General features: G+C 34.4%; 1 protein-coding gene across 1 annotated transcript; it reads left to right on the top strand.

The window, feature by feature from the left end:
• The first annotated feature begins 19,375 nt into the window (after positions 1 to 19,375).
• LOC120068816 (probable nucleoredoxin 2) lies at positions 19,376 to 24,727 on the top strand. The gene is made up of 3 exons (XM_039020449.1): positions 19,376 to 19,683; positions 20,665 to 21,162; positions 23,752 to 24,727. The coding sequence occupies exons 1-3, from the start codon at positions 19,567 to 19,569 to the stop codon at positions 24,379 to 24,381; spliced, it is 1,245 nt and encodes a 414-aa protein (XP_038876377.1). The 5' UTR covers positions 19,376 to 19,566; the 3' UTR covers positions 24,382 to 24,727.
• Positions 24,728 to 24,982: the final 255 nt, after the last annotated feature.

Here is a 24,982-nt window from a genome sequence, read left to right as displayed (position 1 = left end):
GACTTTCATCATTTTATCAAGAATATTGGGCCTATCTTCGTACTTGTAGAGAACACTACGACATGAAATAGGGTGATAAAATGTATCTTGAAGATCGAAGATTGAAATATGGAGTGGGAACAAAGAAAATTTCACCTTTGAATGGATCTAACCCAAAGATTGAAGATTGAAATAGATCTCCAGACAACCAACGATAACCCGCCGGACACCCACTGAAAGAAACCCACACGACCAGCTCTGGAAAACCAACGATAGCCCACCTGAAATCGGACAACGCCAAGCTCACTTGAAATCGGACACACAACCCACGTGACCAGCTCCGAACAACCAACGATAGCCCACTTGAAATCGGACAATGCCAAGCTCACCTGAAACCTGAAGGCAATAGTGAAGACAACCCCATCGAAGGCAAACGGCCGACCAACAGCTACTGAGAGAGGAGAGAGTTTGTTTGGGTAGGTGAGACCAGCCGATCAAGGGTTTGAGTTTGAGTTTTGGTAAAGTGAGAGAGCTGAGAGAAATGAAATTGTAGGTCTTCACGCGCGCGAGAGGGAAATGAAAATTTTGATAAAATAAAAAAAAAATAATGGGAGGCCTTCAATGTCGGTTTTAAACCAACATTGAAGATCTGTTTTTTTCAACCGACATAATACATCCGATAATACTATTTTCAACCGACATTGAAGCCCGAATTTCTTCTAGTGATTAAATTCTTTAATTACATTATTCACCATCAACTATCGAGCACTCCATTAAAGATTGACAACTACACTCTTTGCACTACAAATATATTTTTATGTCCATTGGATATAATCAATCAACAGTACGATGATCCTTCACACATTGCTCGTAAGTACAGTGGGGCTAAATTACCCTTTTTCCCCTGTAGTTACATCTAACTCCTTAAGTACCACTCATTCCTCTAAGGAACAATAGATCATAGTCCCACTTGTTGGGGTTGATGCCCTAAATCTCGTAGGGTTCTATAGTTTATAAACGTTGTATGAACAAACTTTTTATGTGATTAATAAAATATATCATATATTTTATTCACTTTATCTATAAAATATGTGATATTTTAGTTGCATTAACCACAAACCAATAAACTAACATCCAAGATTATCTTTGTAACTTAAACACATATGTGCAGACATACAAGTGGATCATGCTTAAGTGATAACCTAAATGGTTTGTAGTAGATGGATAAGGTTGGGTACCTTATCCTGTGACACTACGAGTATAACCCATTTTGTAGGTGCTACAATTGTTGTAAAGTGCTACAAATGATTTGATCCTGATCATTCATGTATTAAACATGCGAGCGAGAATATTCTATACAAAGGAGTTTGTATAAGACTAGACCACAAAATGTTTAGTCTCATTATATAACACCATTCATATAGAGACTTACATTTCACGAGGATGACCAAAGGTAACATGACGTGAATCTTAAGTGAGTTGTGAACTCTTGCCTATGAGGATGGTCCTTTGATTTGTATAGGTGAGAATGGCTAGACGCCGACTCAACAAGCCTACCATTTTGGGGACTCGTCTGATTAGGGAGCTGGGCAGCTACACAAGATGGAATTCACTCTTTTCCTGAGGAAGGGGTAAGTAGATAAATTGCTCCCTTATAAGCTGATTTTAGGTCTTGAACAATGTGGTGCAACCCTCTCTTGGCCCGAGAGGGGTTTAGTCATAGTGGGATTATAATCTATTGTTTATTCGAGGGTTAGTGGTACTTAAAGAGTTAGATATAACTACAGAGGCAAAACGATAATTTGGCCCAGCTGTATTGACGAGCAATTTGTGAAGGATCATCGTACTGTTGATTGGTTATATCTAATGGGCACAGAAATATATTTGTAGTGCGAAGAGTGCAGTTGTCGGTCTTTAATGGAGTGTCCGATAGTTTACGGATGATGAATAATGTAATTAAAGAGTTTAATTAATTATTCATGTACTGTTGGAGCTTTAAGCTATAGGTCCATGAGGTCCCCTTAGTAGCTCAAAAGGATTTAGTTGAGAATTAGTTTTTGGGTTAATTTGAATTGTTCAAATTAATAAAGGGATTTAATTATATATGATATAATATAATTGTCATAATGTATTTGATTTATTATAGCTTAATGGGAGGAAATAAATATTTGAATGAGATTCAAATATATTTCCTATGAAAGGGATTCATAGTTGATAAATTTAATATAAATATGATTTATATTAAATACCATATTATACATAAAAGAAACTATAATTTAGATTGTATGTGATACAATATTAAAACTATAGATTATATGTTATATTTGATATAATATATAATTTAATATAAATATAATACGATAAGTTAGTTATCATATTTATTTATATTATTTTATTATTATTTGAATAATATGGAAGGGAGTTACAACTCCCTTCCCAATCTTTTCTCTCCACCCACTTTAGTGGGTGGTTATGTTTTTTATGGCAAAATGGAGAATAAAAGAAAAAGAGTACGTTGAAGTTGTTGAATGATTGGGAGTTTTACAGAAGTGTTATGTGTTCTTGTGTTCTTGAGAGAATCCTCAATCCTCTTCCTCCACTAAACTTTGCCTCTAAACCAAAATAGTTAGAGCCCACCACTCTTGGGTACTCATCTTGAGAATACCGTGGACTCCATTGTGGTTGTGTCCGGGTTTCTGTTCGAGGTTATTTTGAAGAAGGCTTAAAAAGGGTTCATGTCTGTTCAAGGGAAGATTCGTGAAGAAAAAGGTCTTCAAAGGTGAAATTCTTGAAACCCTTTTTCTTGAATAGCATGTCATAATTTAACTAAATGCATATTTGTTGTATGTTTACAGCAAACTTAGTATTCAATAATTAATAGAATTTTGTGGTCCGATGAATGTAAAAGCTAGGGGAGGTTACAAATATTTCATTACTTTTATTGATGATTATTCAAGATATGGGTATGTTTATTTAATGCAACGTAAGTCTGAATCTTTTGAAAAGTTCAAAGAATTCAAGGCTGAAGTTGAAAACGTATTAAATAGAACGATTAAAACATTTCGATCTGATCAAGGTGGAGAGTTAATGGATTTGACATTCTAGAACTATATGAAAGAACCTGGAATTGTATCCCAACTCTCAGCACCTGGTACACCTCAGTACAATGTTGTATTAGATAGAAGAAATTGAACCCTGTTGGACATGATTCAGTCTATGATGAGTTACGCTTCCTTACCTGACTCGTTTTGGGGTTATGTAGTGGAGACTGCAGCATATATCCTGAACTGCGTTCCCTCCAAGAGTATTGCCAGAACACCTTTGGAGTTATGGAATGGTCGTAAAGCTAGTTTACGCCATTTCAGAATCTGGGGTTGCCCAACACATGTGTTTGAGGTTAATCCTAAGAAATTGGAACCACGTTCGAGGTTGTGCATATTTATAGTCTACCCCAAGGGAACGAGAGGTTGCTATTTCTTTGATCCTAAAGAAAACAAAGTATTTGTATCAACAAATGCTACTTTTCTTGAGGAAGACCACATAAGGGAATACAGACCCAAAAGTAAAATTGTGTTAAATGAGATTTCCAAAGAAACTACTGAATCTTCAATAAGAGTTGTTAAAGAGGCTAGTACTTCAACAAGAGTTGTTAAGTAGGTTCATCTAGTAGGTCAAATCCACCTCAAGTGTTGAGAGAACCTCAATGTAGTGGGAGGGTTGCGAATCCATCTATTCGTAATATGGGTTTAACTGAAATTCTAGCTATGGTGGTTGATGGCGAAGTTGAGGATCCATTGTTTAACAAAAAGGCAATGGAAGATTTTGACAAAGATGAATGGATCAAAGTCATGGATCTCGAAATGAAGTCTATGTACTTCAATTCAATATGAGATCTTTTAGATCAACCTGATGGGGTTAAACCTATAGGTTGTAAATAGATCTACAAGAGGAAACAGGGTGCTGATGGGAAGGTGCAATCCTTCAAGGCTAGGGCTTATACCTGGGTAGAGAGAGTCAACTATGAGAAGACTTTCTCGCCTGTTGCCATGCTTAAGTCTATTCGGATCCTCCTATCCATTTTCTCATATTATGATTATGAGATATGGTAAATGGATGTCAAAACTGCTTTTCTGAATGGCAATCTTAAGGAGATCATTTATATGGTGCAGCCCGAGGGATTCATAATCCAAGGTCAAGAGCAAAAGGTTTGCAAGCTTAATCGGTCCATTTATGGACTGAAACAAGCATCTCGATCTTGGAACATAAGGTTTGATACTGTGATCAAATCTTATGGCTTTGATCAAAATACTGATGAGCCTTGTGTGTACAAGAAGATCATCAATAGTTCAGTAGTTTTTCTAGTGTAGTTTGTAGATGATATCCTATTCTGGGAATGATGTAGGTTTACTGACTACAATTAAGAACTGGCTAGCGACCCAATTCCAAATTAAATATTTGGGAGAGGCTTAGTTTGTTCTGGGAATTCAAATCTTTCGAGATCGAAAGAACAAAATGCTAGCACTATTTCAAGCATGTATATTGACAAGATGCTTGTCAAGTATTCAATATAGAACTCCAAGAGGGGCTTATTGCCTTTCAGGCAGGAAGTTACATTGTCTAAGGAACAGTGTCCTAAGACACCTCAAGAGGTTGAGGATATAAGACAGATCCCCTATGTGTAGGATTGTATCAACATCAACGGAAGCACAAGGATCATCTAAGCACTCAAACTCACTAATTTTGGTATAATATAAAGTATGCTTCTGCAGAAAAAATGGATTTCAAGACATACCTCTGATAGAACTTCTTCAAAGCTCCTTCTCCAGCTGCAATCTTCTCCATATCTTGTTGTAGACCACCTCAAGATCTTTCCTCCTATTTTTTTGGTGCTCTAGATTGAGTTGTGGGACTCAAAACAAGCTTGAATCAAGGGATGAAGGAGAAAAGCTCACTGATGCAACCTTGTTGAAGAACCTTTCTTCAAACCAATTTTTCTCTCAAAACTTTTTTTATTGCATGCCCGATTTTCACTCCAATCTCTTCATTATATTGCAAATCAACATGCAAAGAGGAGAGTTGCATGATTTGTAGCTCATACTTGGAGAAGACAAAGGCAAGAAGTTGCTCCATGTGTGAGCTACTTAGGTGATGGATAATGGAAAAATCCATTTTTCCATTTTGTGTTTTAGTTTTTCAATTTTTTCAATTTTATCTAAAAATCAAATTTTGATTTAAAATATCTATTTGATTTTAAAAATTAAAAATTAATTAATTTCATAAATTAATTATTAAATAAAACTTAATTAATTTAATATCAAATATTAAATTAATTTTAACACATATCCATCTTTATATATTTAAATCATATTTAAATATATAAATTCTCCTATTTTGTTTAATTCTAAAATTAAACATAATTATATCTCATATAATTACTAATTCCCGTAATTCTAGTTTGAACGTTTCAAATTAACTTATCACGCTATTCTAGAGCTAGTCCGTTACGAGCTAGCAAGGGGACTCGTAGACCTATAGATCATGGGCTCCAACGATTCAAGATTAATTGGCTAAACTCATTAGACCAAATTAATCTCCATTTGTTAACTAATGGGTCATTCCACTACAGCCTATAGTTGCACTCCCCTCACTGTAGATATATTATGTCCATATGATTTAACCATAATCAGCAAGTCGATCCTTCACAGGTTGTTCGTAATAATGCTAGGTCAAATATCTGTTTTACCCCCAAGATTACGTCTTATTCCTCAAGTCCCTACTGATCCTCCAATGAACAACTGGTTTGTGATCCAATCACCAAACCAAACTCCCTTAGCCCAATGAGAGGGTGGGGCCTTTTGTTCAAGACCTAGATTCAATACTTGAGAGAATAACCTTTCTCCTATCCCTAAATCGGGTAGGCGTGAACTCCGTCTTGCACTCTATGTCCCTAACTATCTATCCAGTCATACCTCTGAAATGGGAGTCTTATTGAGCCGGTGCTATTGAGCCAACCCTCAACTATGCAAATCTAAGGGCAATCCTGAATAAACAGAAGTTCATAGTTAGCTCAGGATTAAGATCGAGTTACCTAGGTCATCTAGGTGAAATAGTTATTCATATATTATACATGCAAATAGGGATGTTCTATAAAAAGGAGTTTGTATAAGATCGGACCCCGAAATGTTTAGTTTCATTATATAATACCATTCATAATAGAGATTTACATTTCACCAAGATGACCATAGGTAACATGACCTGAATTCTGAGTGAGTTGTGAATTCCTACCTATGAGGGTGGTCCTTTGATTTGTATGGATAAGAGTTGCTAGACATCGACTCAACAAGCCTATCATTTTGGGAATTCGTCTGATTGAGGAGTTGGAAACACAGCTACATAAGATGGAATTCACTCTTTCCCCGATGAAGGGGTAAGTAGATAATTTGCTCCCTTATAAGCTGATTTTAGGTCTCGAACAATGTGGCGCCACACCCTCTCCTGGCCCGAGAGGGGTTTATTCATAGTGGGACTATGATCTATTGTTCATTAGAGGGATCAGTGGTACATAAGGAGTTAGATGTAACTACAGGGGCAAAACGGTAATTTGGCCCAATTGTACTTACGAGCAATTTGTGAAGGGTCATCGTACTATTGATCAGTTATATTCGATGAATATAGAATTATATCTGTAGTGTGAAGAGTGCAGCTGTCGGTCTTTGGTGAAGTGTTCGACAATTAACGGATTGTGAATAATGTAATTAAAGAGTTTAATTAATTATTCATATACCGTTTGAGCTTCAAGCTACAGGTCCATGAGGTCTCCTTGATAGCTCAAAAGGATTAGTTGAGAATCAGTTTTTAGTTTAATTTGAATTGTTCAAATTAATAGAGAGATTTAATTATATATGATATAATTAAATTATTTCAATTATACTATAATTGTCATAATGTATTTAATAAATTATAGTTTAATGGGAGAAAATAAATATTTGAATGAGATTCAAATATATTTTCTATGAATGAGATTCATAGTTGATAAATTTAATATAAATATAATTTATATTAAATGCCATATAATAGAGAAAAGAAACTATAGTTTAGATTGTATGTGATACAATCTTAAAACTATAGGTTATATATTTTATTTGATATAACATATATTTAATATAAATATAATATGATAAATTAGTAATCATATTTGTTTATATTATTTTTTTATTATTTGAATAATATGGAAGGGAGTTATAACTCCCTTCCCCATCTTTTCTCTCCACCCACTAAGTGGGTGGTTATGTTTTTTATGGCTAAAAGAAGAATAAAAGAAAAACAATTTTTCTTCTTCTTCTATGTTGAAGCTGTTGAACGATTTAGAGTTTTACAGAAGTGTTCTTGTGTTCTTAAGAGAATTCTTAATCCTCTTCCTCCACCTAAACTTTTCCTCTAAATCAAAATAGTCAGAGCCCACCACTCCTGGGTTCACACCTTAAAAATACTGAGGACTCCATTGTGGTTGTGTTCGAGTTTCTATTCGAGGTTATTTTGAAGAAGGTCCTAAAAAGGGTTTGTGTTCGTTCGAGGGAGGATTCGTGAAGAAAAAGGTCTTCAAAGGTGAAATTCTTGAAACCCTTTTCCTTGAATAACATGTTGTAATTTAACTTTAAATGCATATCTGTTGTATGTTTACTGTAAACTTAGTATTCGATAATTAATGGAATTTAGTCGATCCGCTTTCGCTCAATGTTCTCCTCAAAAGAGTTCCGTCAATTATGACTAAGCCTCTATCAGGCAGGGAGAGGGTGTGGCACCACATTGTTCAAAACCTGAAATCAGCCCTTAAAGAAGCAGTTTATCTACTTACCCCTGTTTTGGGGAAGGAGTGAAATCCATCTTGTGTAGCTGTGTTCCCAACTCCCCAATCAAACAAATACCCAAAATGGTAGGCTTGTTGAGTCGGCGATCTAGCCACTCTCACCCATACAAATCAAAGGACCGCCCTCATAGGCAGGAGTTCACAGCTCACTCAGGATTCAAGTCATGTTACCTATGGTCATCCTTGAAGGAAATCAAACTATGAAGATTTCCATGAGCAACGGAAGGGATCGTTCCAAATTCCATTTAGATTGAACATAAACAATTACAGTCTTTAAATGGAAACATACAGGTTATGCTTATACAGAAATTACAATCGAGTCTAACTCGATCCACGAACAACCAATAGTTCCTCGAACCCAATCGAGTCTAACTCGATCCACGAACTGAGTGAGGATAACACCATAATAGTTACCTTAGTATTCTTGGTATGAGAATCCAGGAGTTGTGAGCTCTGTATGATCTTGGCTTGAGGAAGAGACTGGAGATCTACAATCGAGTAGATGATTGAGCAAGTGGGAGATAAGAAGCTGGTCTACCGTATAGACGATTTGCTCGATCGTTTAGTAAACGGCAGCCTATCGCATAGACTGTGCTACTCAATCGTGTAGCAAAGATCAGCTGAATGACTATCGTATAGTCAACTCTACATGATCGTTTAGTCTCTTTCAACGCTATCGCTTAGTGAAACTCTTTCACTTGATAGCTTGTCTCCGTGAGAACTTTCCGAATGAAGCAACTTTTTAATTTTAGGAAAAAAAATTTTCTTTTATCTCAAGGTTACCATAAAACTTCTAATAACCTTCCACTCAATCGATTATTAGAGAAAAAGAATTAATTATCATATAATTAATGTATTATAAATAAATATGTTAATGAACTTATCATATTATATTTATAACTTATAGTTTTAATATTTCATCATATGAAACATATAAACCATAGTTTTTTTTTTCTATTTTATGGTACTTAATGTAAATCATATTTATATTAATTCCTCCAAGTATGTATCTCATACATCACACCAATTATATCACATATAATTGAATTTTCTCTTGATTTGAACACTTCAAACTAACCCAAAATCCAATTCTCAACTTGAACCCATTGAGCTACCAAAGGGACCTTACGGACCTGTAGCTTGAAACTTCAACAGTACGTGAATAACTGACTAAACTCTTTAGTCACGGGATCCACTATCCGTTAACTGTCGGGCACTACACTAAAGACCAACAGCTGCATTCTTTCAGATATATTTCTATGTCTATATTAACCAATCAATAGTGCGATAACCCTTCAAAGATTGCTCGTAAGTACAGTTGGGCCAATTTATCGTTTTACCTATGTAGTTACATCTAACTCCTTAAATACCACTGGTTCCTCTAAAGAACAATAAGTCATAGTCCTACTATGACTGGATCCTCACTTCCAAAGAAAGGGTGTGACCACTATGTTCAAGACCTGGAATCAGCCCTTAAGGGAGCAATCTATCTATTTACCCCTGCTTCGGGGAAGAAGTGAATTCTATCTTGTGTAATTGAGTTCCCAGCTCCCCAATCAGACAAATCCTCAAAAAGATAGGCTTGTTGAGTTGGCAATCTGGCCACTCTCACCCATACTAACCAAATGACCGCTCTCATAGGCAGGGGTTCCCAAAACACTCAAGATTAAGGTCATGTTACCTATGGTCGTTTTAGTGAGATGTAAGTCTCAATTATCAACGACATTATATAAAGAGACTAATCATCTTGTGGTCCGGTCTTATACAAACTCTTTATATAGGACACCTACGCTTGCATGTCTCCACATGAATGGTCAGAATCAGACCATCTGTAGTAGTTTACAACATTTGTAAACCTCTATAAAGCGGGCAGTATCCGTAATGTCACTAAGATAAGGTATCCCTCCTTTATCCTTATACTACAGACCATTTAGGTTATTACTTAATGCATAATTTACTTGTATATCTCATTTATATGCTTAAGTTTACATAAAATAATCACGGATCTTTGTTTATTGGATATGAATAAATGCAAATAAAATAACTCTTATTTTATTAATAACAATGTGTACAAACTGTTTACAAACTACGAGACTCCGGGAGAATTAGGACACCAATCCCAACAATCCTAGTGAAATGTAAGTCTCTATTATGAACGGTGTTATATAATGAGACCAAACATGTCATGGTCCGGTTTTATACAAACTCCTTTGTATAGAATATCCTTGCTCGTATGTCTAATACATGAATGATCAGGATCAGATCATTTGTAGCACTTGAAAACAATTGTAACACTTACAAAGCGGGCCATACTCGTAGTGCCACAAGGATAAGGTACCTAACCTTATCCATCTACTACAAACCATTTAGGTTATCATTTAAACATGATCCACCCGTATGTCTTCACATACATGTTTAAGTTACAATGATAACCTAGGATGTTAGTTTATTGTTTTGTAGTTAATGAAACTAAAATATCTAATGTTTTATAGACAAAGTGAATAAGATATCGTATATTTTATTAATCACATAATGAGTTTGTTTATACAATGTTTACAAACTATAGGACCCTACGAGATGTAGGGCATCAACCCCAACATAGAGATCCTCGGTGTCCTCCTCCCAGATTTCACTACTCAGTCCATAAGGGGTGTGGTGCCCATGCGTTGTGTGGAAGTGGCAGTGAAGGCTGATTTGTCTCACCAATATGCGACCTAGGAAAATTATGTGAAGTTGTAAGGCTTTAATCATTTGAGTCATCAACAGGTGCTGGAGGTGGAAGTAGAGCTTGACATGCTGACTTCTCAAGATCTAGAGTCTTTTCTTTTTATGTTTCTTCTTCTTACGGAGAAGGCAACGAGGGTGTCTTTTCATGCAAATCAGAAGGCGGGGGAGAAGAGATTCGTTTAATGACCTCCTTATTGCGCGGAGGTGGAGACTACTCTTTTAAAACTTCAAGCGGCAAAAAGATGGTTGGAGGAAGAGGAGATATTTCTGTTGGTGGTTCCAAGGAAGGGGGAATGGACACATGCTCTTCATTATGTGGTGGTGAAAAGGTAGAATGCGACTCATTAATTTCTTCTTCTTCAACTACTTTCTCCGAGCTTGCTTCTTTGACAACCTCTTTCACCACCTCCCTTCGTTTAGGCTTTAGAGGTTGTAGGTAATGAACCGTTTGAGATTGTGAAGGCCATTTTTTTTAGCTACTTCAGGACTATGCGATGAATTTCTCAGCAATCTTTCAAGGACTTTGTTGGTGATGACACCGCTAACAGGTTCCTCTGGCTCATCCCTCATTGATGGGATAACATTGATGCAAAGCCTCATGACTGTAGAAGGGAGAAATAATTGGCCCTTTGACTTGTAAAACATCCTTTGAATCTGAGCTTCCATGATGCGACCAACATCCATTGGAATACATTGCATGATGCAATAGATGGCCATCACCCTATCCTTAGAGATGGAGTGCTTGTGCATGGTTGAGATCAACTTCCTTTTCAGAAAATAAAGCCACAAATTAGCCTCAGGTGTTAGGCAATTTGGGGCCAATGTCATGACTCCCTTAGAGGGATCACTGGTACTTAAGTAGTAAGAGATAATTACAAGAACAAAACAGTAATTTGAGCCAACTGTAATTACGAATTGCTAGTGAAAAATCGACTTAATGTAATGGTTAAATTCATGGATGAAGAAATTTCTAAAGTGCAAAATTCTATATAACTCTTATATTAAGAAATTAATAGAAATCATATAGTAAATGTACATTACTTTAATATAACTCTTATATTAAAAATAATACATACATACTATATGGACATGCCATCATATATTATAACTATTATAAATTTGATGCATGAATGTGCTTTTATTATAAAATATAACTCTTATATTAATTAATGAAATTATATAAACATGCATTTAAATATAACTCTTATATTAAAATGCATGAGAATGCTTAACTTAATCATGCAACTATAGAATATAGCTCTTATTTTAAAATAATGCATGAGTTTATGTTTATCCTATGGTAGGATTTATATTATATGACATACAATATGACATATAAATAATTAAAATCATACATCATATGTATAATTAAATAAAAACAACAATATTAGACCGAAATTGGCATCCTAAACATTAATTAAATTAATATAACACTTACATTAATTTAATGATTGAAAATATAATTATTAATTAATTATTGCAAATTAATAATTAAAAAATGAAAAAACTACAAAGAAACTGTTGGAGGGGCTCGAACCCACAATCTGGTGGTATCCTGATGCACGCGCTGACCATTCGGAGCGTTTCAACGCTGGTTTTTATGTTGTCGTAGTGTTGGACCACAGTGCGGCTGGAGCGTCGCAACGCTGTAAGGCAGAAAGTCTGCTCTGCTTCGCTCGTTCATTTGATTTTCTTCATTCTTGCTCCAAAATTTCACCAATTGAAGCCGAAACTCCATCACGAACAACACGGACAATTACATACTCGATTACATGGAATTAAAGATCCAAAACACTGGGCAATTACAACTTTAAACACTTTTAAAGCAGTAAAATCTAGGCCAATTTCGAAACCATACAATATGCAAAAACCCATACATTCATAATGCATCATGCACCCATCAAAACTCTGAACTAAAGTTCCAAAAACAAAATTTAGAGATTCGAGATGGCTCTAAAACCAATTGAACGGATTAGAATTCCCCACAACAAAAGTAATTAGATGCATTAATCTCCAAATTTTATTTTACAGAATGCAGAAAATTCATAGCGATGGAAACTATGGAAAAATATAAACCTAAGCATGCTTTCTATAGTGCAAATTAGAGAGGAATGGATTAATAAATCACTTATCCGTCAAAGACCAATTCTTCGCGTTCCTCTCCAATTTGCATCATCTTCTTCCAATCCTATGAACACCGCAACTGGACACCACTATGAGGTCTTCCCCGTTATTCTCAGGGACGAGAATTGTGCAGAGTTGTGGGCTTGCACATAAGTTTGGCAGGAAGGAAGGAGAAAAGAATTGAGAGGAAAAAAATTTCTCTATAAACAAGACAAAGAGAAGAAGAAGAACCAGAGAGAGAGTGAGAGAGGGAGATAACTTTCTCTCTCCTCACTTGTTACATGAGAGAATGAGAGATTAAGGGGTGGGGGAGTTGTAACTCCCACCCCTTTATCAAATTTGAAATAATTAGATTCAAATTCTAAATTTGAATTTAATATATATATTAACCGCTTTAATATATATTTAAACTATATGTAATATTGCATATAACATATAAACTATAGTTAATATTATATCACATATAACATATAACCTATAGTTAATATTATATCACATATAACATATAACCTATAGTTAACATTATATTACTTATAACATAAACTATAGTTTATGTTCTCTCAAATAACCTAAGGTATTAATATGAATCAAATCCATTTTAATTTTAACCTATAGTTTTTATATGAATCACATTCATACAAATAATAATTAAATCATATTCAAATTAATTCTAACATATAGTTTCTAATATAATCATATTCATATAATTAATATTTGAATCATATTCAAACATTTATTTCTCTCATAAAACTATATAAATTTAATACGAATCATATTCACATTAAATATAGCATATAGTTTTTTATATGAATCATATTCATAATAAATAAATATTTGAATCATATTCAAATATTTATTTCTCTCATAAAATTATATTTAAATTTAATATGAACCATATTTACATTAAATTTTAATGTATAATTTTTATATGAATCATATTCATATAATTAATATTTGAATCATATTAAAATATTTATTTCTCTCATTAAAAATGTAATCAAATACATTATATTATATAATGTATCAATATACACTATTTAACTGTATCTTATACAACTAATTCCCTTAATTAATTTGAAACAATTCAAAATCACACCAAAATTAATTTGAATTCCCATTAGTTCTCATTGAGCTAATGAGGGATCTTATAGACCTATTGGAGCTCCAACGATATGAGATTAATTAATTAAACTCTTTTAATCAAATTAATCAATATTCATTAACTGTCGGTCACTCCACTGAAGACCGACAGCTGAACTATCTTCGCACTAATAGATATATTTTATGTGTCCATTAGATATAACCAATCAACAGTGCATTGACCCTTCATAAATCGCTCGTAAATTACATTGGGTCAAATTACCGTTTTAACCGCTGTAGTTACAATCTAATTCCTTAAGTACCACTGATCTATCTAATGAACAATTAGTCATAATCCAATTATGAAAATAAACCTCCTTTGAGCCAGAGAGGGGAGGCGCCTCATTGTTCAAGCCCGGAATCATCCCTTTAAAAGAGTAATTTATCTTCTACCCTAACTATAGGGAAGGAGTGAATTCTTCTTATGTAGCTATGTTCCCAACTCCCCAATCAGAACGAATCCCTAAAATGGTAAGCTTATTGAGTCGTGAATCTGACCAATCTCACCCATACAAATCAAAGGATTGCCCTCAAGGCAGGAGTTCAACAACTCACTCAGGATTAAGTCAAGTCACCTATGGTCATCCTAGTGAAATGTAAGTCTCTTCCAGCACAATGTTATTAAAGATAGACTTAACATTTCGTGTTCGGTCTTTATACAAACTCTTTTGTATAAGATACCCCCACTCATATATCTCCACAAAAATGATCAGGATTAGATCATTTGAAGCATTTTACTATAATTGGAACAACTAACAAGTGGGTTGTATCAGTAGTGTTACCTGGAGAAGGCACCCAACCTTATCCATATACTACAGACCATTTAGGTTATCACTTAAACTTGATCACCTTAGTCTCTACATACATGTAGTGCCCACACACGGAAGTCATGGGTGATCATTGGTTCGATGCTTCGGGCGAAACCCATTCCCAGGGTGTGACGGGGTAATTGCAGGGCCCCGGGTACATATTCACCAGGTATGTTAATCTATGAAACAAATCGGGGGATGGCCTATAGCTTATCGAAAAGAAAGACATTCTTTTTTTATTTTAAGTTTAAGATTAAATTAAAAAAAAAGTTATATCAGCAAAACAGAAGAAGGTAATTAAGTTACATCAGATAACATTGGATCTAGGTTAATGGATTATTGCACAAGTAATACAAAATTAATCAACCATTGACCCAACGAACATAAAAGTACGAGGCTTTAAGGCATACACCCCAGTACCCTTGTTAGCTTTAAAGCAAACTATGAGGCTACGAACATAAAACAAGGACTAAGAGTTTTGAAAGAATTTGAATTGTTTAAACTAAATTAGGGAATAATGTTTATTGTATATGATACAATTAATATAATGTATATAGATACACTATAATATAAATTTAATTTTGAATAAGATTCAAAATTAAACTTTATAATAAAAGAAAATGTATTATTTGAATATGATTCAAATTCAAATAATTAATATGAATATAATTCATATTAAAACCATAGATTAATAAATGTGAATGAGATTCATATTAAAGCCATAGTTTATGAGAGAGATGTGTATTTGAATATCATTTATATATACATTTAATTAAATATGAGATATTTAATTTAAAATCAATCAATTAATTAATTATTTTAGTTAAATGAATTTCATTTCATTTTAAGTAATAAATAAGAAACGTGTATTTTTTTTAAGGTAAAGTTGATTGACCAAAGGTGTATGAGTGATGAAAATGAGAATAAATATGGACTAAATGCAAACATACACTGTCGATGAAGTAATAAATCTTGGAGTATTCCAAGAGCCGAATTCCACAAGACTATTTATGTAATTTAATTCTTCTAAGAAAGAGATTTTCGATGCAAACTAATGGATAACCATAAACAAGTGATTTTTAGGTTGAACGTTAATAAAAGCAGTAAACAAAAATGTTGAACATGAGTACAGTTATGTGCCAACCTTTCGGGGTCTATACTATAAGTGATGCAACTGCTTCATACGCAGACAGTGAAATATGCACGAACAAAATACTACTCTTATTTAGTATTGTGTCAAGTTCCTTTAGGAGATCTAAGCAGCTAATACCTAATGTTCCCATGGTTAGTTGAATCCTAGATCAATTAAAGTTCATATTCTTTATCCTATGGTGCCTCTTATTCCTAAAGCGACTGATGCTCTTATTCCTAGGTTGCTAGTCTCATATTTCTTTGTGACATTAGTTTATATCCTAACCTTCCTAGCATTAAGACTCCACTAGATTACTAAATTAAGTGATCAGTTTAACTTAACAATATTTTCTCATAAATTCAATAAAAGAAATGCAAAAGTCAAAGAAGTATGAAACATAAGGCTTGCTCAAGCCATAAAACCCTAAGATATTCACATAGCTGAATATCTTAGAGAATTTAGCTCATGATTAATAATAAATTACTAGATTTCATTCAATAAAAAATTAGAGCTACAAGATGATGTTCAACGGGTAAAAAAAGAAAATAAAGAACTACAATGAATGAATAAAAGAATAATGCTGGAAAATACAATTCTAAGGTGCCTTGAGGCAAATCCTCAATTTCTTAGTTTTTCCCTAGGTTGATTCTCCTTTTTCAAGGATAAATCTCCTTTCACCATACGCTTTCACGGGATGAGATAATCTAAAGCGCTAGATTGTTGCAAAATGACAAGACACTATGGAGAAATGGTGATGAATTCCACAATGGAGAGTTTTTGAAATGGGAGGCTTTTTCTTCTTTATATAGACCAAAATTGACTATGCGTGAATATGAAAAATTTGGGTTTTCTGATGCAGGCGCATCAAATAGAAATTTGCATAAACAATAAAAAAAAAAAAAAAATCAATAAAAAAAAAAAAAAAAAGCCTGCCAAAATTCACTAGAATAACTCCGAATTAGCAAATAACATCTTTTAAGCACAACTATCCCCTAGTGTCTTTTTTTTAACAGATTACGACTAAAATTAGAGGAAAATTCATGCAAGAATCCATTTTTAAAGTAAGTAGAAGTGCACAAATAAAGGCCCAAAAACATGCATTTCATTGCATGTATCAAAAGTTTTTTTTTCTTTCATATGGAGTTGGCTATTGCAAAAAAAAAAAAAAAAAAGAAGAAGAAAAACTCCTCCTCTCGTATCCATCTATCACCTCATCACATCTCCATCTTTTTATTATCTTTTTCAAGTTTTTTTTTGGACAAATAGTTCTGTACAAAAAAAAAATCTCCTCCACAACAAGATTTTTCGTCTCTTTCAAAAGTTCGTTCTCATAAACTGGTCCTTACCAAGAGAATAGTGGGGAAGACCTTATGGTGGCATCATAATATTGTTTGTGGAAAATCGGTTCGTTGAGGAATTGTGAAGACCTGGAGAAGTTTGAAGAACGGTTCTTCAAAAGTATGTTTCTTCTTCCCTCTAATTTCACACTTAACTCACTACAATTGATGTATGTTTCTTATCTTATGTGTTGTAATTTTGAAACAAAATAAAAGCAAAGTGATCGCTCGCTTTTGCTGTGGGATTTGATCCCTTTACTAGCTGGATATAATGACGATTTAGCCAATATTCTCTACAAGGACTGTCTCTAAGAGAAGCCCCAAACTAACAGCAAAAGTCAAGATCGTACACCTAAACCCCTCAAAAGGAAAGTCGGGCAAAATGTAATTTTTGCGATTTAACGCTACTTAATTATGATGGATGCACTCCAAGAACCTAGCTAGGTTTTAAAAAAAAAAAATATTTGGAGATATTCCAGGCAAAGCCACAAATTTGAGAATGATCTCAAACGAGCCAAATGCGATATGACCATACCAACGATAACGAGGTTGGTACGTCATATAATAGGATCTAGAGCTGCCAACAAAGCAATGAGTGAGTTATACCCCTAAGTTCAAATCAAAAGGTTCAACTTGCAATCAGTAGATCCGAGGAGTGAGAGCTAATATGGTAGGTGAATTTGGACATAATGAAATATGCCAACAAATAGAAAAAAGATAAAGATAAAAATAAGATAAAATAAATAATCTATGATAAGATTTAATTTTGTTTGGGATAAGAAAAATCTTATATCCTAAGCCTAGTAGATTTAAGATAAATCCTAGATCAAATTTCCTATAAATACATCATTATAGTTCCAAATGAGGGATAAAAAAATTTTCAAACTAAAAATTTCAAACTTCCTATTTATTATTTAATTCTCATATTGACGTTGGCATTAGAGTCCTTTTTCTTTATTTTGTGGGTTCACTTTCCCTCAAATTAATTTTATTGTTGTTGTCACATGAATGTGAGGTATGATTTTTCCCATCTGATGTTAACACATATCAAAACACATTGCAGCACGTCCATCTTCACATTTTCAAATTGATGAAAATATTGATAAATCATTGATGAATGATTAAAAGAAAGCATGTGGATGAAAATTTAATGTTTTGCAAGGGAGATGTAAGAAATCAAAACAAAATTTTTCCTTGATGATTTAAAATAAAGTAACAAGGTTTCATAATACCAAGTCTTTAAGTTTGATTTAATTTTAGTCTTTTAAGTTTTAAAATATTATGATTTTACTCATGAGATTCAAATTTTATTTTTATTTAGTCTCTAAATTTCAAGATTTACATTAATTTTAATTTTTCATTAAATGCTCATTCTTAGTAAATGTTAATATCTATTAATTAATTTAAAAGAGTTAAAAGAGTTTTAATTAATCAAGTTGTACTATTTTTTTTTCTATTAAAATTTTTTTTCTTAATTATTTTAAATTAATTAATAAATATTAATACTAAATATTAAGTAAAAATTGGAGATGGAAGATATAAAATTTAAATTTGAGAGAAAATTAATTAATGAAAAAAAAAAAAAACTCAAACATGAGTCCAAATTTAGATAAATCAAGCCTGGAAACCTAGAAGGTTAGAACCAAAATTTAATATTTTGGAGTGGAAAGTTAAGAAATAGAATTTTTTAATTTAAAATAAAGTAATGAAAAAGGTAAGAATACGAAAATTAAAAAAAATATATATATATAGTTTCTCCAAGTCTAAAGTACAACACACCCCCTAAAATGGGATAGGTCGTGTAAGCTAACGCCAAATGGAGAAGTCTGCACCGTTGGATCAAAAAAGATGTCGGGATCTGATATTCCGTCATCCCACCACCACACCTCACCTCGTACGTAAATCCCCAACATTTTCCCTCACACTAAAAAAAGATGGAAAAAAAAGAAAAAAGAAAAACATAAAAGTCAAAAAGAAAAAAAAAATTAAAAGATAGGGAGAGAGGAAGGGACAGGTGTCTCCTTATTTTGTTTTTCCATTCACTACATCAATTCCAAGTCTTTAATGACTACACGGACCTCACCCATTTGCACATTACCCCAAGCTATATTCCTCTGTATCCTCCAACATAATTCCTCACTGCACCCGCATTACACAACCGTACACATTTCGCCTTATTTCCACGTGGCGCGATGTAATAAATGAACGGTGATGATTTGGAGTTGTAGTTTTATATGAGGAGTAGAGGATGGGGATCTCGTGAGTGCTACGTGTTCGAAATTTGATGCTTGGTGTGGAGTAACGAAGGGCGCAATGATGTGAAGAAATGGTTGTTGAGAAAGGAATATAAAGAATGGAGTGGTCAAGTTGCTGCAGAACCCTGGTGGCGGAAGCGGCCGCGGAGGTGGCGGTGGTCGGGATTTGTTTTGACGAGTAAAAAGAAAAACCAAAATGAAGGATGCAAACCCAGCTCTGCCCAACGGTGGCTCTTACAGATCTTCTTCAAGATTTTCATCTTTTTTGGCTTCTGAAGATCGTGACTATCTTCTCTCTCCCACCGGAGCTCAGGTACTATTTATTTTTTAAATATCTAGTAAAAGGAACGACACAAAATGAACTTGGGTTTTAGTGTTGTCGTAGATATTAAGGAATGGTTCAGCTTGAATCAATAATTTTATGAATTTCTTTTATGAAAGGTAGAGAGAAATGATGGAGAGAAATCGACGTCCGTACCGTTTTCTCTTTCTGGGTGACGAGTATGGAGGACATAAGTATAAATAATGGTCGGAGGTTGATATTTTCTTGACAATAAATCGAGTATAGTTTAATTGACTTATAGTCTTGAAAATTTAGAGATTTGATTACAAAAATGGGTTTCCTTCGTATAAGACGAGACAAACTCTAGAAATAATTTGGGGTTTTAGAAACCTAAAACGCCATTGGATTTGGTTTAGTGAATGCTCAAGGGCTTTCTTGAATCCAAAACAACTCAAGAACGTACATAAAATCATACCATAACAAACCCAAATAGCTGTATTTTGATTTGGATTCATCATTTCTGATTGGATCTTTTAACTTTAAACTTATTTCTTTGATGTTTATGAACTCTGATGTTATATATAAATGTGAAGTCTGTCGATGGTCAGACTGGATTGTCGGTTGGATGGACGTTTTTATGTTTTGGGTATTGTTCGGTGCTCATTTTGGCACGAGCTGCACGTGGCAAATTCGTTGTCCAAATTTTTGAAGGCATTGAAAGGGGATTTGATGCTCTTTTTTTGTGACACTTAAACCTTTAGGACAATTGTCATCTCATTAAAGATCCAGAAACAAAATTTTCAAAATGTACTCTAATTAGGCAGAATAATTATCCTTTATTATTTGAAAACAAAATTTATGAAATTTGCTTACGTGGCGGGGTTTACGTGGAATAATCTTCTAGTACCACATCGCTTTCACACCGATTAAACCTTATACCCATCTTCCCAATCGGATTCTCTTTTCGCGGTGGCGATTTTGATTCTAATTTTAATTCCGGCGACTGTGCAGGTCAAAGTTTCGAATCTTGACGGCAAGGTTCTGGGTCTTTATTTCTCTGCCAACTGGTATCCGCCGTGCCGGAACTTCAACCAGATTCTAGTCCGAACCTACGAGAAGCTTCAAGATAATGGGTCAAACTTTGAGGTGGTTTATGTATCCTCCGACGAGGATTCCGACGCCTTCAATGAGTATCGTGCGAGTATGCCATGGCCGGCGATTCCATTTTCCGACTTAGAAACCAAAATTGCTTTGAACAGAAAATTTGAGATTGAAGGTATTCCGTGTTTGATTATATTGCAGCCACTAGAAAATAAAGATGAAACGACAACGTTGCATGAAGGAGTGGAAGTTGTTTACCGTTATGGAGTGGATGCATTTCCATTTACAAGGGAGAAATTGGAGCAGCTGAAGGAAGAAGATCGAGAAAAGGAAGAAAATCAGACTTTGTTCACTTTGCTAACAAATCAGTATAGAGATTATCTTTTGGGTCATCCAATCCCTAAACAGGTCTGTTCGAATTATCCCTCGAATAGCTGTTATAATGTGGTTGTCACTTTTATAATATTTCGAAAGGAAAAATATTTAGGTGCATGCTACCACCAAATTCTCCGATCATTAGTTTGCAAGGGACGAATTATCCACACTTTTTTTTACAAATATTTTATTATTACTTTCAACCAACTTCCTCGACCTTCCGACACTGCCAGGCGTCAGCCCCCATACATGGTCTTACGACTTTGCGGAGACCTGTTTTTTGGTAAACAGTCGCCCGGGCCTAGTCATTGCGACCCCCTTTGTGAGGAGGCACCCCTTCTCCCGGACTATTTTGCCAAGTTTCTTAGAGAGAGTTGTCTCGCGATCCTAGGTATTCTCTACCTACCCACCTGTGTCGGTTAGGATGCACCTAACTATTACTCTTTTGAAAATATATATTTTCCATAGTTATTATATATAATGTGGTGTCACTTTTATAACCTTTCAAAACTATGTGTTTTGCACTCGGTCACGTTTATATTCTTTCGAAACTTTATTTTTTTGAAAGTTGTTATGATGTGGTTGTTGCTTTTATAATCTTTCAAAACTATTTCGAATAGTTATTACAATGTGATTGTCCCTTTTATAATTGTTTGACTTAGGATCAATAGGAGTAGTTAAGCGGTTATTGGGCATGTTTGGGTGTGATTTCGCGATTTCAATTTTTTAATATTTAGAATCATTTTGAAACATCTCATACTATTAAAACTGATTTTTGAATGATTAGAGACGTGTTTTGAAATGATTTTGAATATGGAAAAACTGATTTTAATTCAATCACTCCCAAACATGCACGTTGTATACAAATAGGAATTGAAGTAATTTGCCTTTTCCTTGATAGGAAATCAGTAGTGAAAAATTGATGAAGTTCCCTTCAAGAATTGGAAGTGAAGTATGAAACAACATGGAAGATGAAAATATGGTCAAAACTTGAAAAATGGAAAGTGAAAATGGATAAAAAGAAGGTGAAACTTTTTCCTTGAATAGATATCAAAGGAGGCCTCAAATTAAGAGAATTTTTCAATGCTATCCGAAGATTTTCCTCCTCTCTACATACCCCTTATCATAATCATTACAAAATGGTAAAGCCATAGCCACTTGCATCTTGTCATCTATATTCTATGGATATGTTTGAGAACTGAACATGTGGATCCCATACCTTTGATAACTTTGGACCAATTGCTGTTTATTGATGTCGGTCTCATTGATGCCCGATGGACCCCGATACTCACCAATTCCTGCTTTAAGCTTAAACATTATCCTCCCTTCTACTGTTCTATTTCTCTGTCTCTTTCTAGGTATCTTGTGGTTGATGGGATTCCTGTCTTCAGTTCATTGCTTTTATGATTTGGTTGGAGATTCGATATCTGACAATCGATCTTCTTTATTCCATCTCGTCTTTGTCGATTGAGTTGTTCTTACTTAGCTTTCGAGTCGAGTACTCTAATGCTGTTGCTTTTACATGAGATTTTTAATCATTATAGTGATGAATTAGGGATATGTATGGTATGGTTGTGGAGGGGTAGGAAAGTTGTTTACACTTCCCATTCATCTCTACGAGAAATGGATGTGGCCTTCCTTTTTTAATTAGGCCACATTTTTTAAGTTTTATTGGTGGAGAAGAACTGCTTCCTACTTGTCGGTTGAATGAATTGAATTCTAGATTTGAAAATTTTGTTATGTAGTTCTAGGTTTCCTTTAATAACCCTTTGAATTTGGTTTTCGGGTTTTGAAAAAAAAAAAATTATAAACACTATCCTCACCCATAAATTTTTGTATTTTGTTTCCATTTTCTACTAACATTTTGTAAAACAAAACCAAGTATTGAAGTAGTTTTTGTTTTTAGAACTAACTAGAAATTTAAGTGTTTGCTTAAGATTGGTGAAAACTATATTGAGAAAATTGAGAGCAAACAAGTATTAATTTAAAAAATAGAGAATTAAAAATTAAGGTCCCGTTTGGTGAGCATTTTGTTTTTAGTTTTTCAAAAAGTAAGCCTGTATAACCACCCGCTTCTATCTATTGATTTGTATGTTTTGTTATCTACATTTTAGTAGTGTTTTAAAAAACCAAGGTAAATTTCTAAATTAAAATAAGTAGTTTAAAAACTTGTTTTCTTTTTGGAATTTGGCTAAGAACCCATATGATTACATAGAAAAATATGAAAATCGTTATTAAAAAGATCGTGTGAGACAAGTACAACTTTCAAAAACCAAATGGTTACTAAATGCGGCTGAAATAGGTATTAATCTGGCCTTAGTTCTTGATAGTATATGGTTAACTTTAGTTCCACAAAGTATTGACACAAACTAATGTAAGTAAAAGAATGTTGTCGTTAGACCGCCCCATAATTTTGCGGGGTTATTATAAATATTCTAGACGTTTCTTTTCATTGTAGCTTGTAGATGGATCTTGACTTTGGAAATATTGCGCATTGAACTTGAGCTGAAATACTGGTATTATTTAGAAGACGTGACCGTGGTGGAGGATGAAGTTTTCGTGGTTTTGCATTTGATTGTATGCTTTCAATTGTTTACCTTTAATTGGATGTTGATTGTGCAGGTGCCTGTTGTTTCATTAGTAGGTAAAACCGTGGGGCTCTACTTCTCGGCGAAATGGTGTCTTCCCGGTATGTTCACGCCAAAGCTGATTTCGGTGTACAACAAGATAAGGCAAATGGTACAAACGAAAGAAGACGAAGATTTTGAGATTGTTTTTGTGTCGAGTGATAGAGACGAAGATTCGTTCCAATCTTACTTTGGTTCAATGCCATGGCTAGCATTGCCATTTGGAGACCCAATGATTAAAGAACTCGCCAAACATTTTGATGTTCAAGGCATCCCTTGTTTGATAATCTTAGGTCCAAATGGTAAAACAATCACCAAACAAGGTAGAAATCTAATAAACTTGTACAGGGAAAACGCCTATCCGTTCACGGAAGCAAGATTAGAGGAGTTGGTTAAAGAAATGGAGGAAGAGGCAAAAAAGCTTCCAATATCCGTACGCCATGTCGGGCATAGACACGAGCTGAACATGGTGTCTGAAGGAAACGGGGGAGGACCTTTCATCTGCTGCGAGTGTGATGAGCAGGGTTGTGGATGGGCGTATCAGTGCCTTGAATGTGGATTCGAGGTGCATCCAAAGTGTGTCCAGACGAGCAAGGACCACGACTCTCCCGTCAATGGAAGGTGACATGCTGAAGGTGACCTTTTGCTACTTTTCAACCAAACTGAGATTTAATTGCTTGGTTATTTTAACTGTTTCTTTCTTTCTTTCTTTCTTTCTAATTTATAACCTCTATCCAAGTACACAATCTGCAGCTTGAAAACAATTTGATCGCTAAATTATTTTAGCGAGGGATTTACTCATTTCCATTTTCAAATGATTATGGATGTGGCATAATGTCTTGATGTGCATATAAGTTGTAATAAGCGAGGTTCTAGGAGTGTGAGTTGGTATATATTTGTTTGATTCTTTGAGTTTTCGAGTTGAAGAAACCATAAATGGAATGACCTTTTGGCGAGTTGTGTTTGATCAATGTTTTTCGACCTACAAGTAAGAACCCAAGTTGACTGGGCTCGAGTATCTCGGGTTCTTCTCGACGTGCCACCATTTCTCAGCTTGCTGACAATTCTTGACTCGCCCATTTATATTAAAGTTCTACATCCTGTGGAGGCACAAAGTCTTGTACTGGGCCTATAAATTGGGGTCATAGTGGTAGGTACGGTACCTTGTCTAAATTGCAGGTTTAGCCTATATGAATTATTGGTGGAAATATTGCTTCGTCTTTAGT

The sequence above is a fragment of the Benincasa hispida genome, unplaced genomic scaffold (genome assembly GCF_009727055.1).
Source record: "Benincasa hispida cultivar B227 unplaced genomic scaffold, ASM972705v1 Contig1106, whole genome shotgun sequence".
Taxonomy (NCBI): Eukaryota; Viridiplantae; Streptophyta; class Magnoliopsida; order Cucurbitales; family Cucurbitaceae; genus Benincasa; species Benincasa hispida.
Note: the sequence above shows the minus strand (reverse complement) of the source record. Positions and strands in the feature narration are given on the sequence as shown.

Excerpts from the sequence above, each read along its gene's own strand:
- LOC120068816 (XM_039020449.1), top strand. The coding sequence starts at position 19,567 with ATGAAGGATGCAAACCCAGCTCTGCCCAACGGTGGCTCTTACAGATCT. Across the intron at positions 19,684-20,664 it reads TCTCTCCCACCGGAGCTCAG|GTCAAAGTTTCGAATCTTGA; the intron begins GTACTATTTATT and ends GCGACTGTGCAG. Across the intron at positions 21,163-23,751 it reads GTCATCCAATCCCTAAACAG|GTGCCTGTTGTTTCATTAGT; the intron begins GTCTGTTCGAAT and ends TTGATTGTGCAG.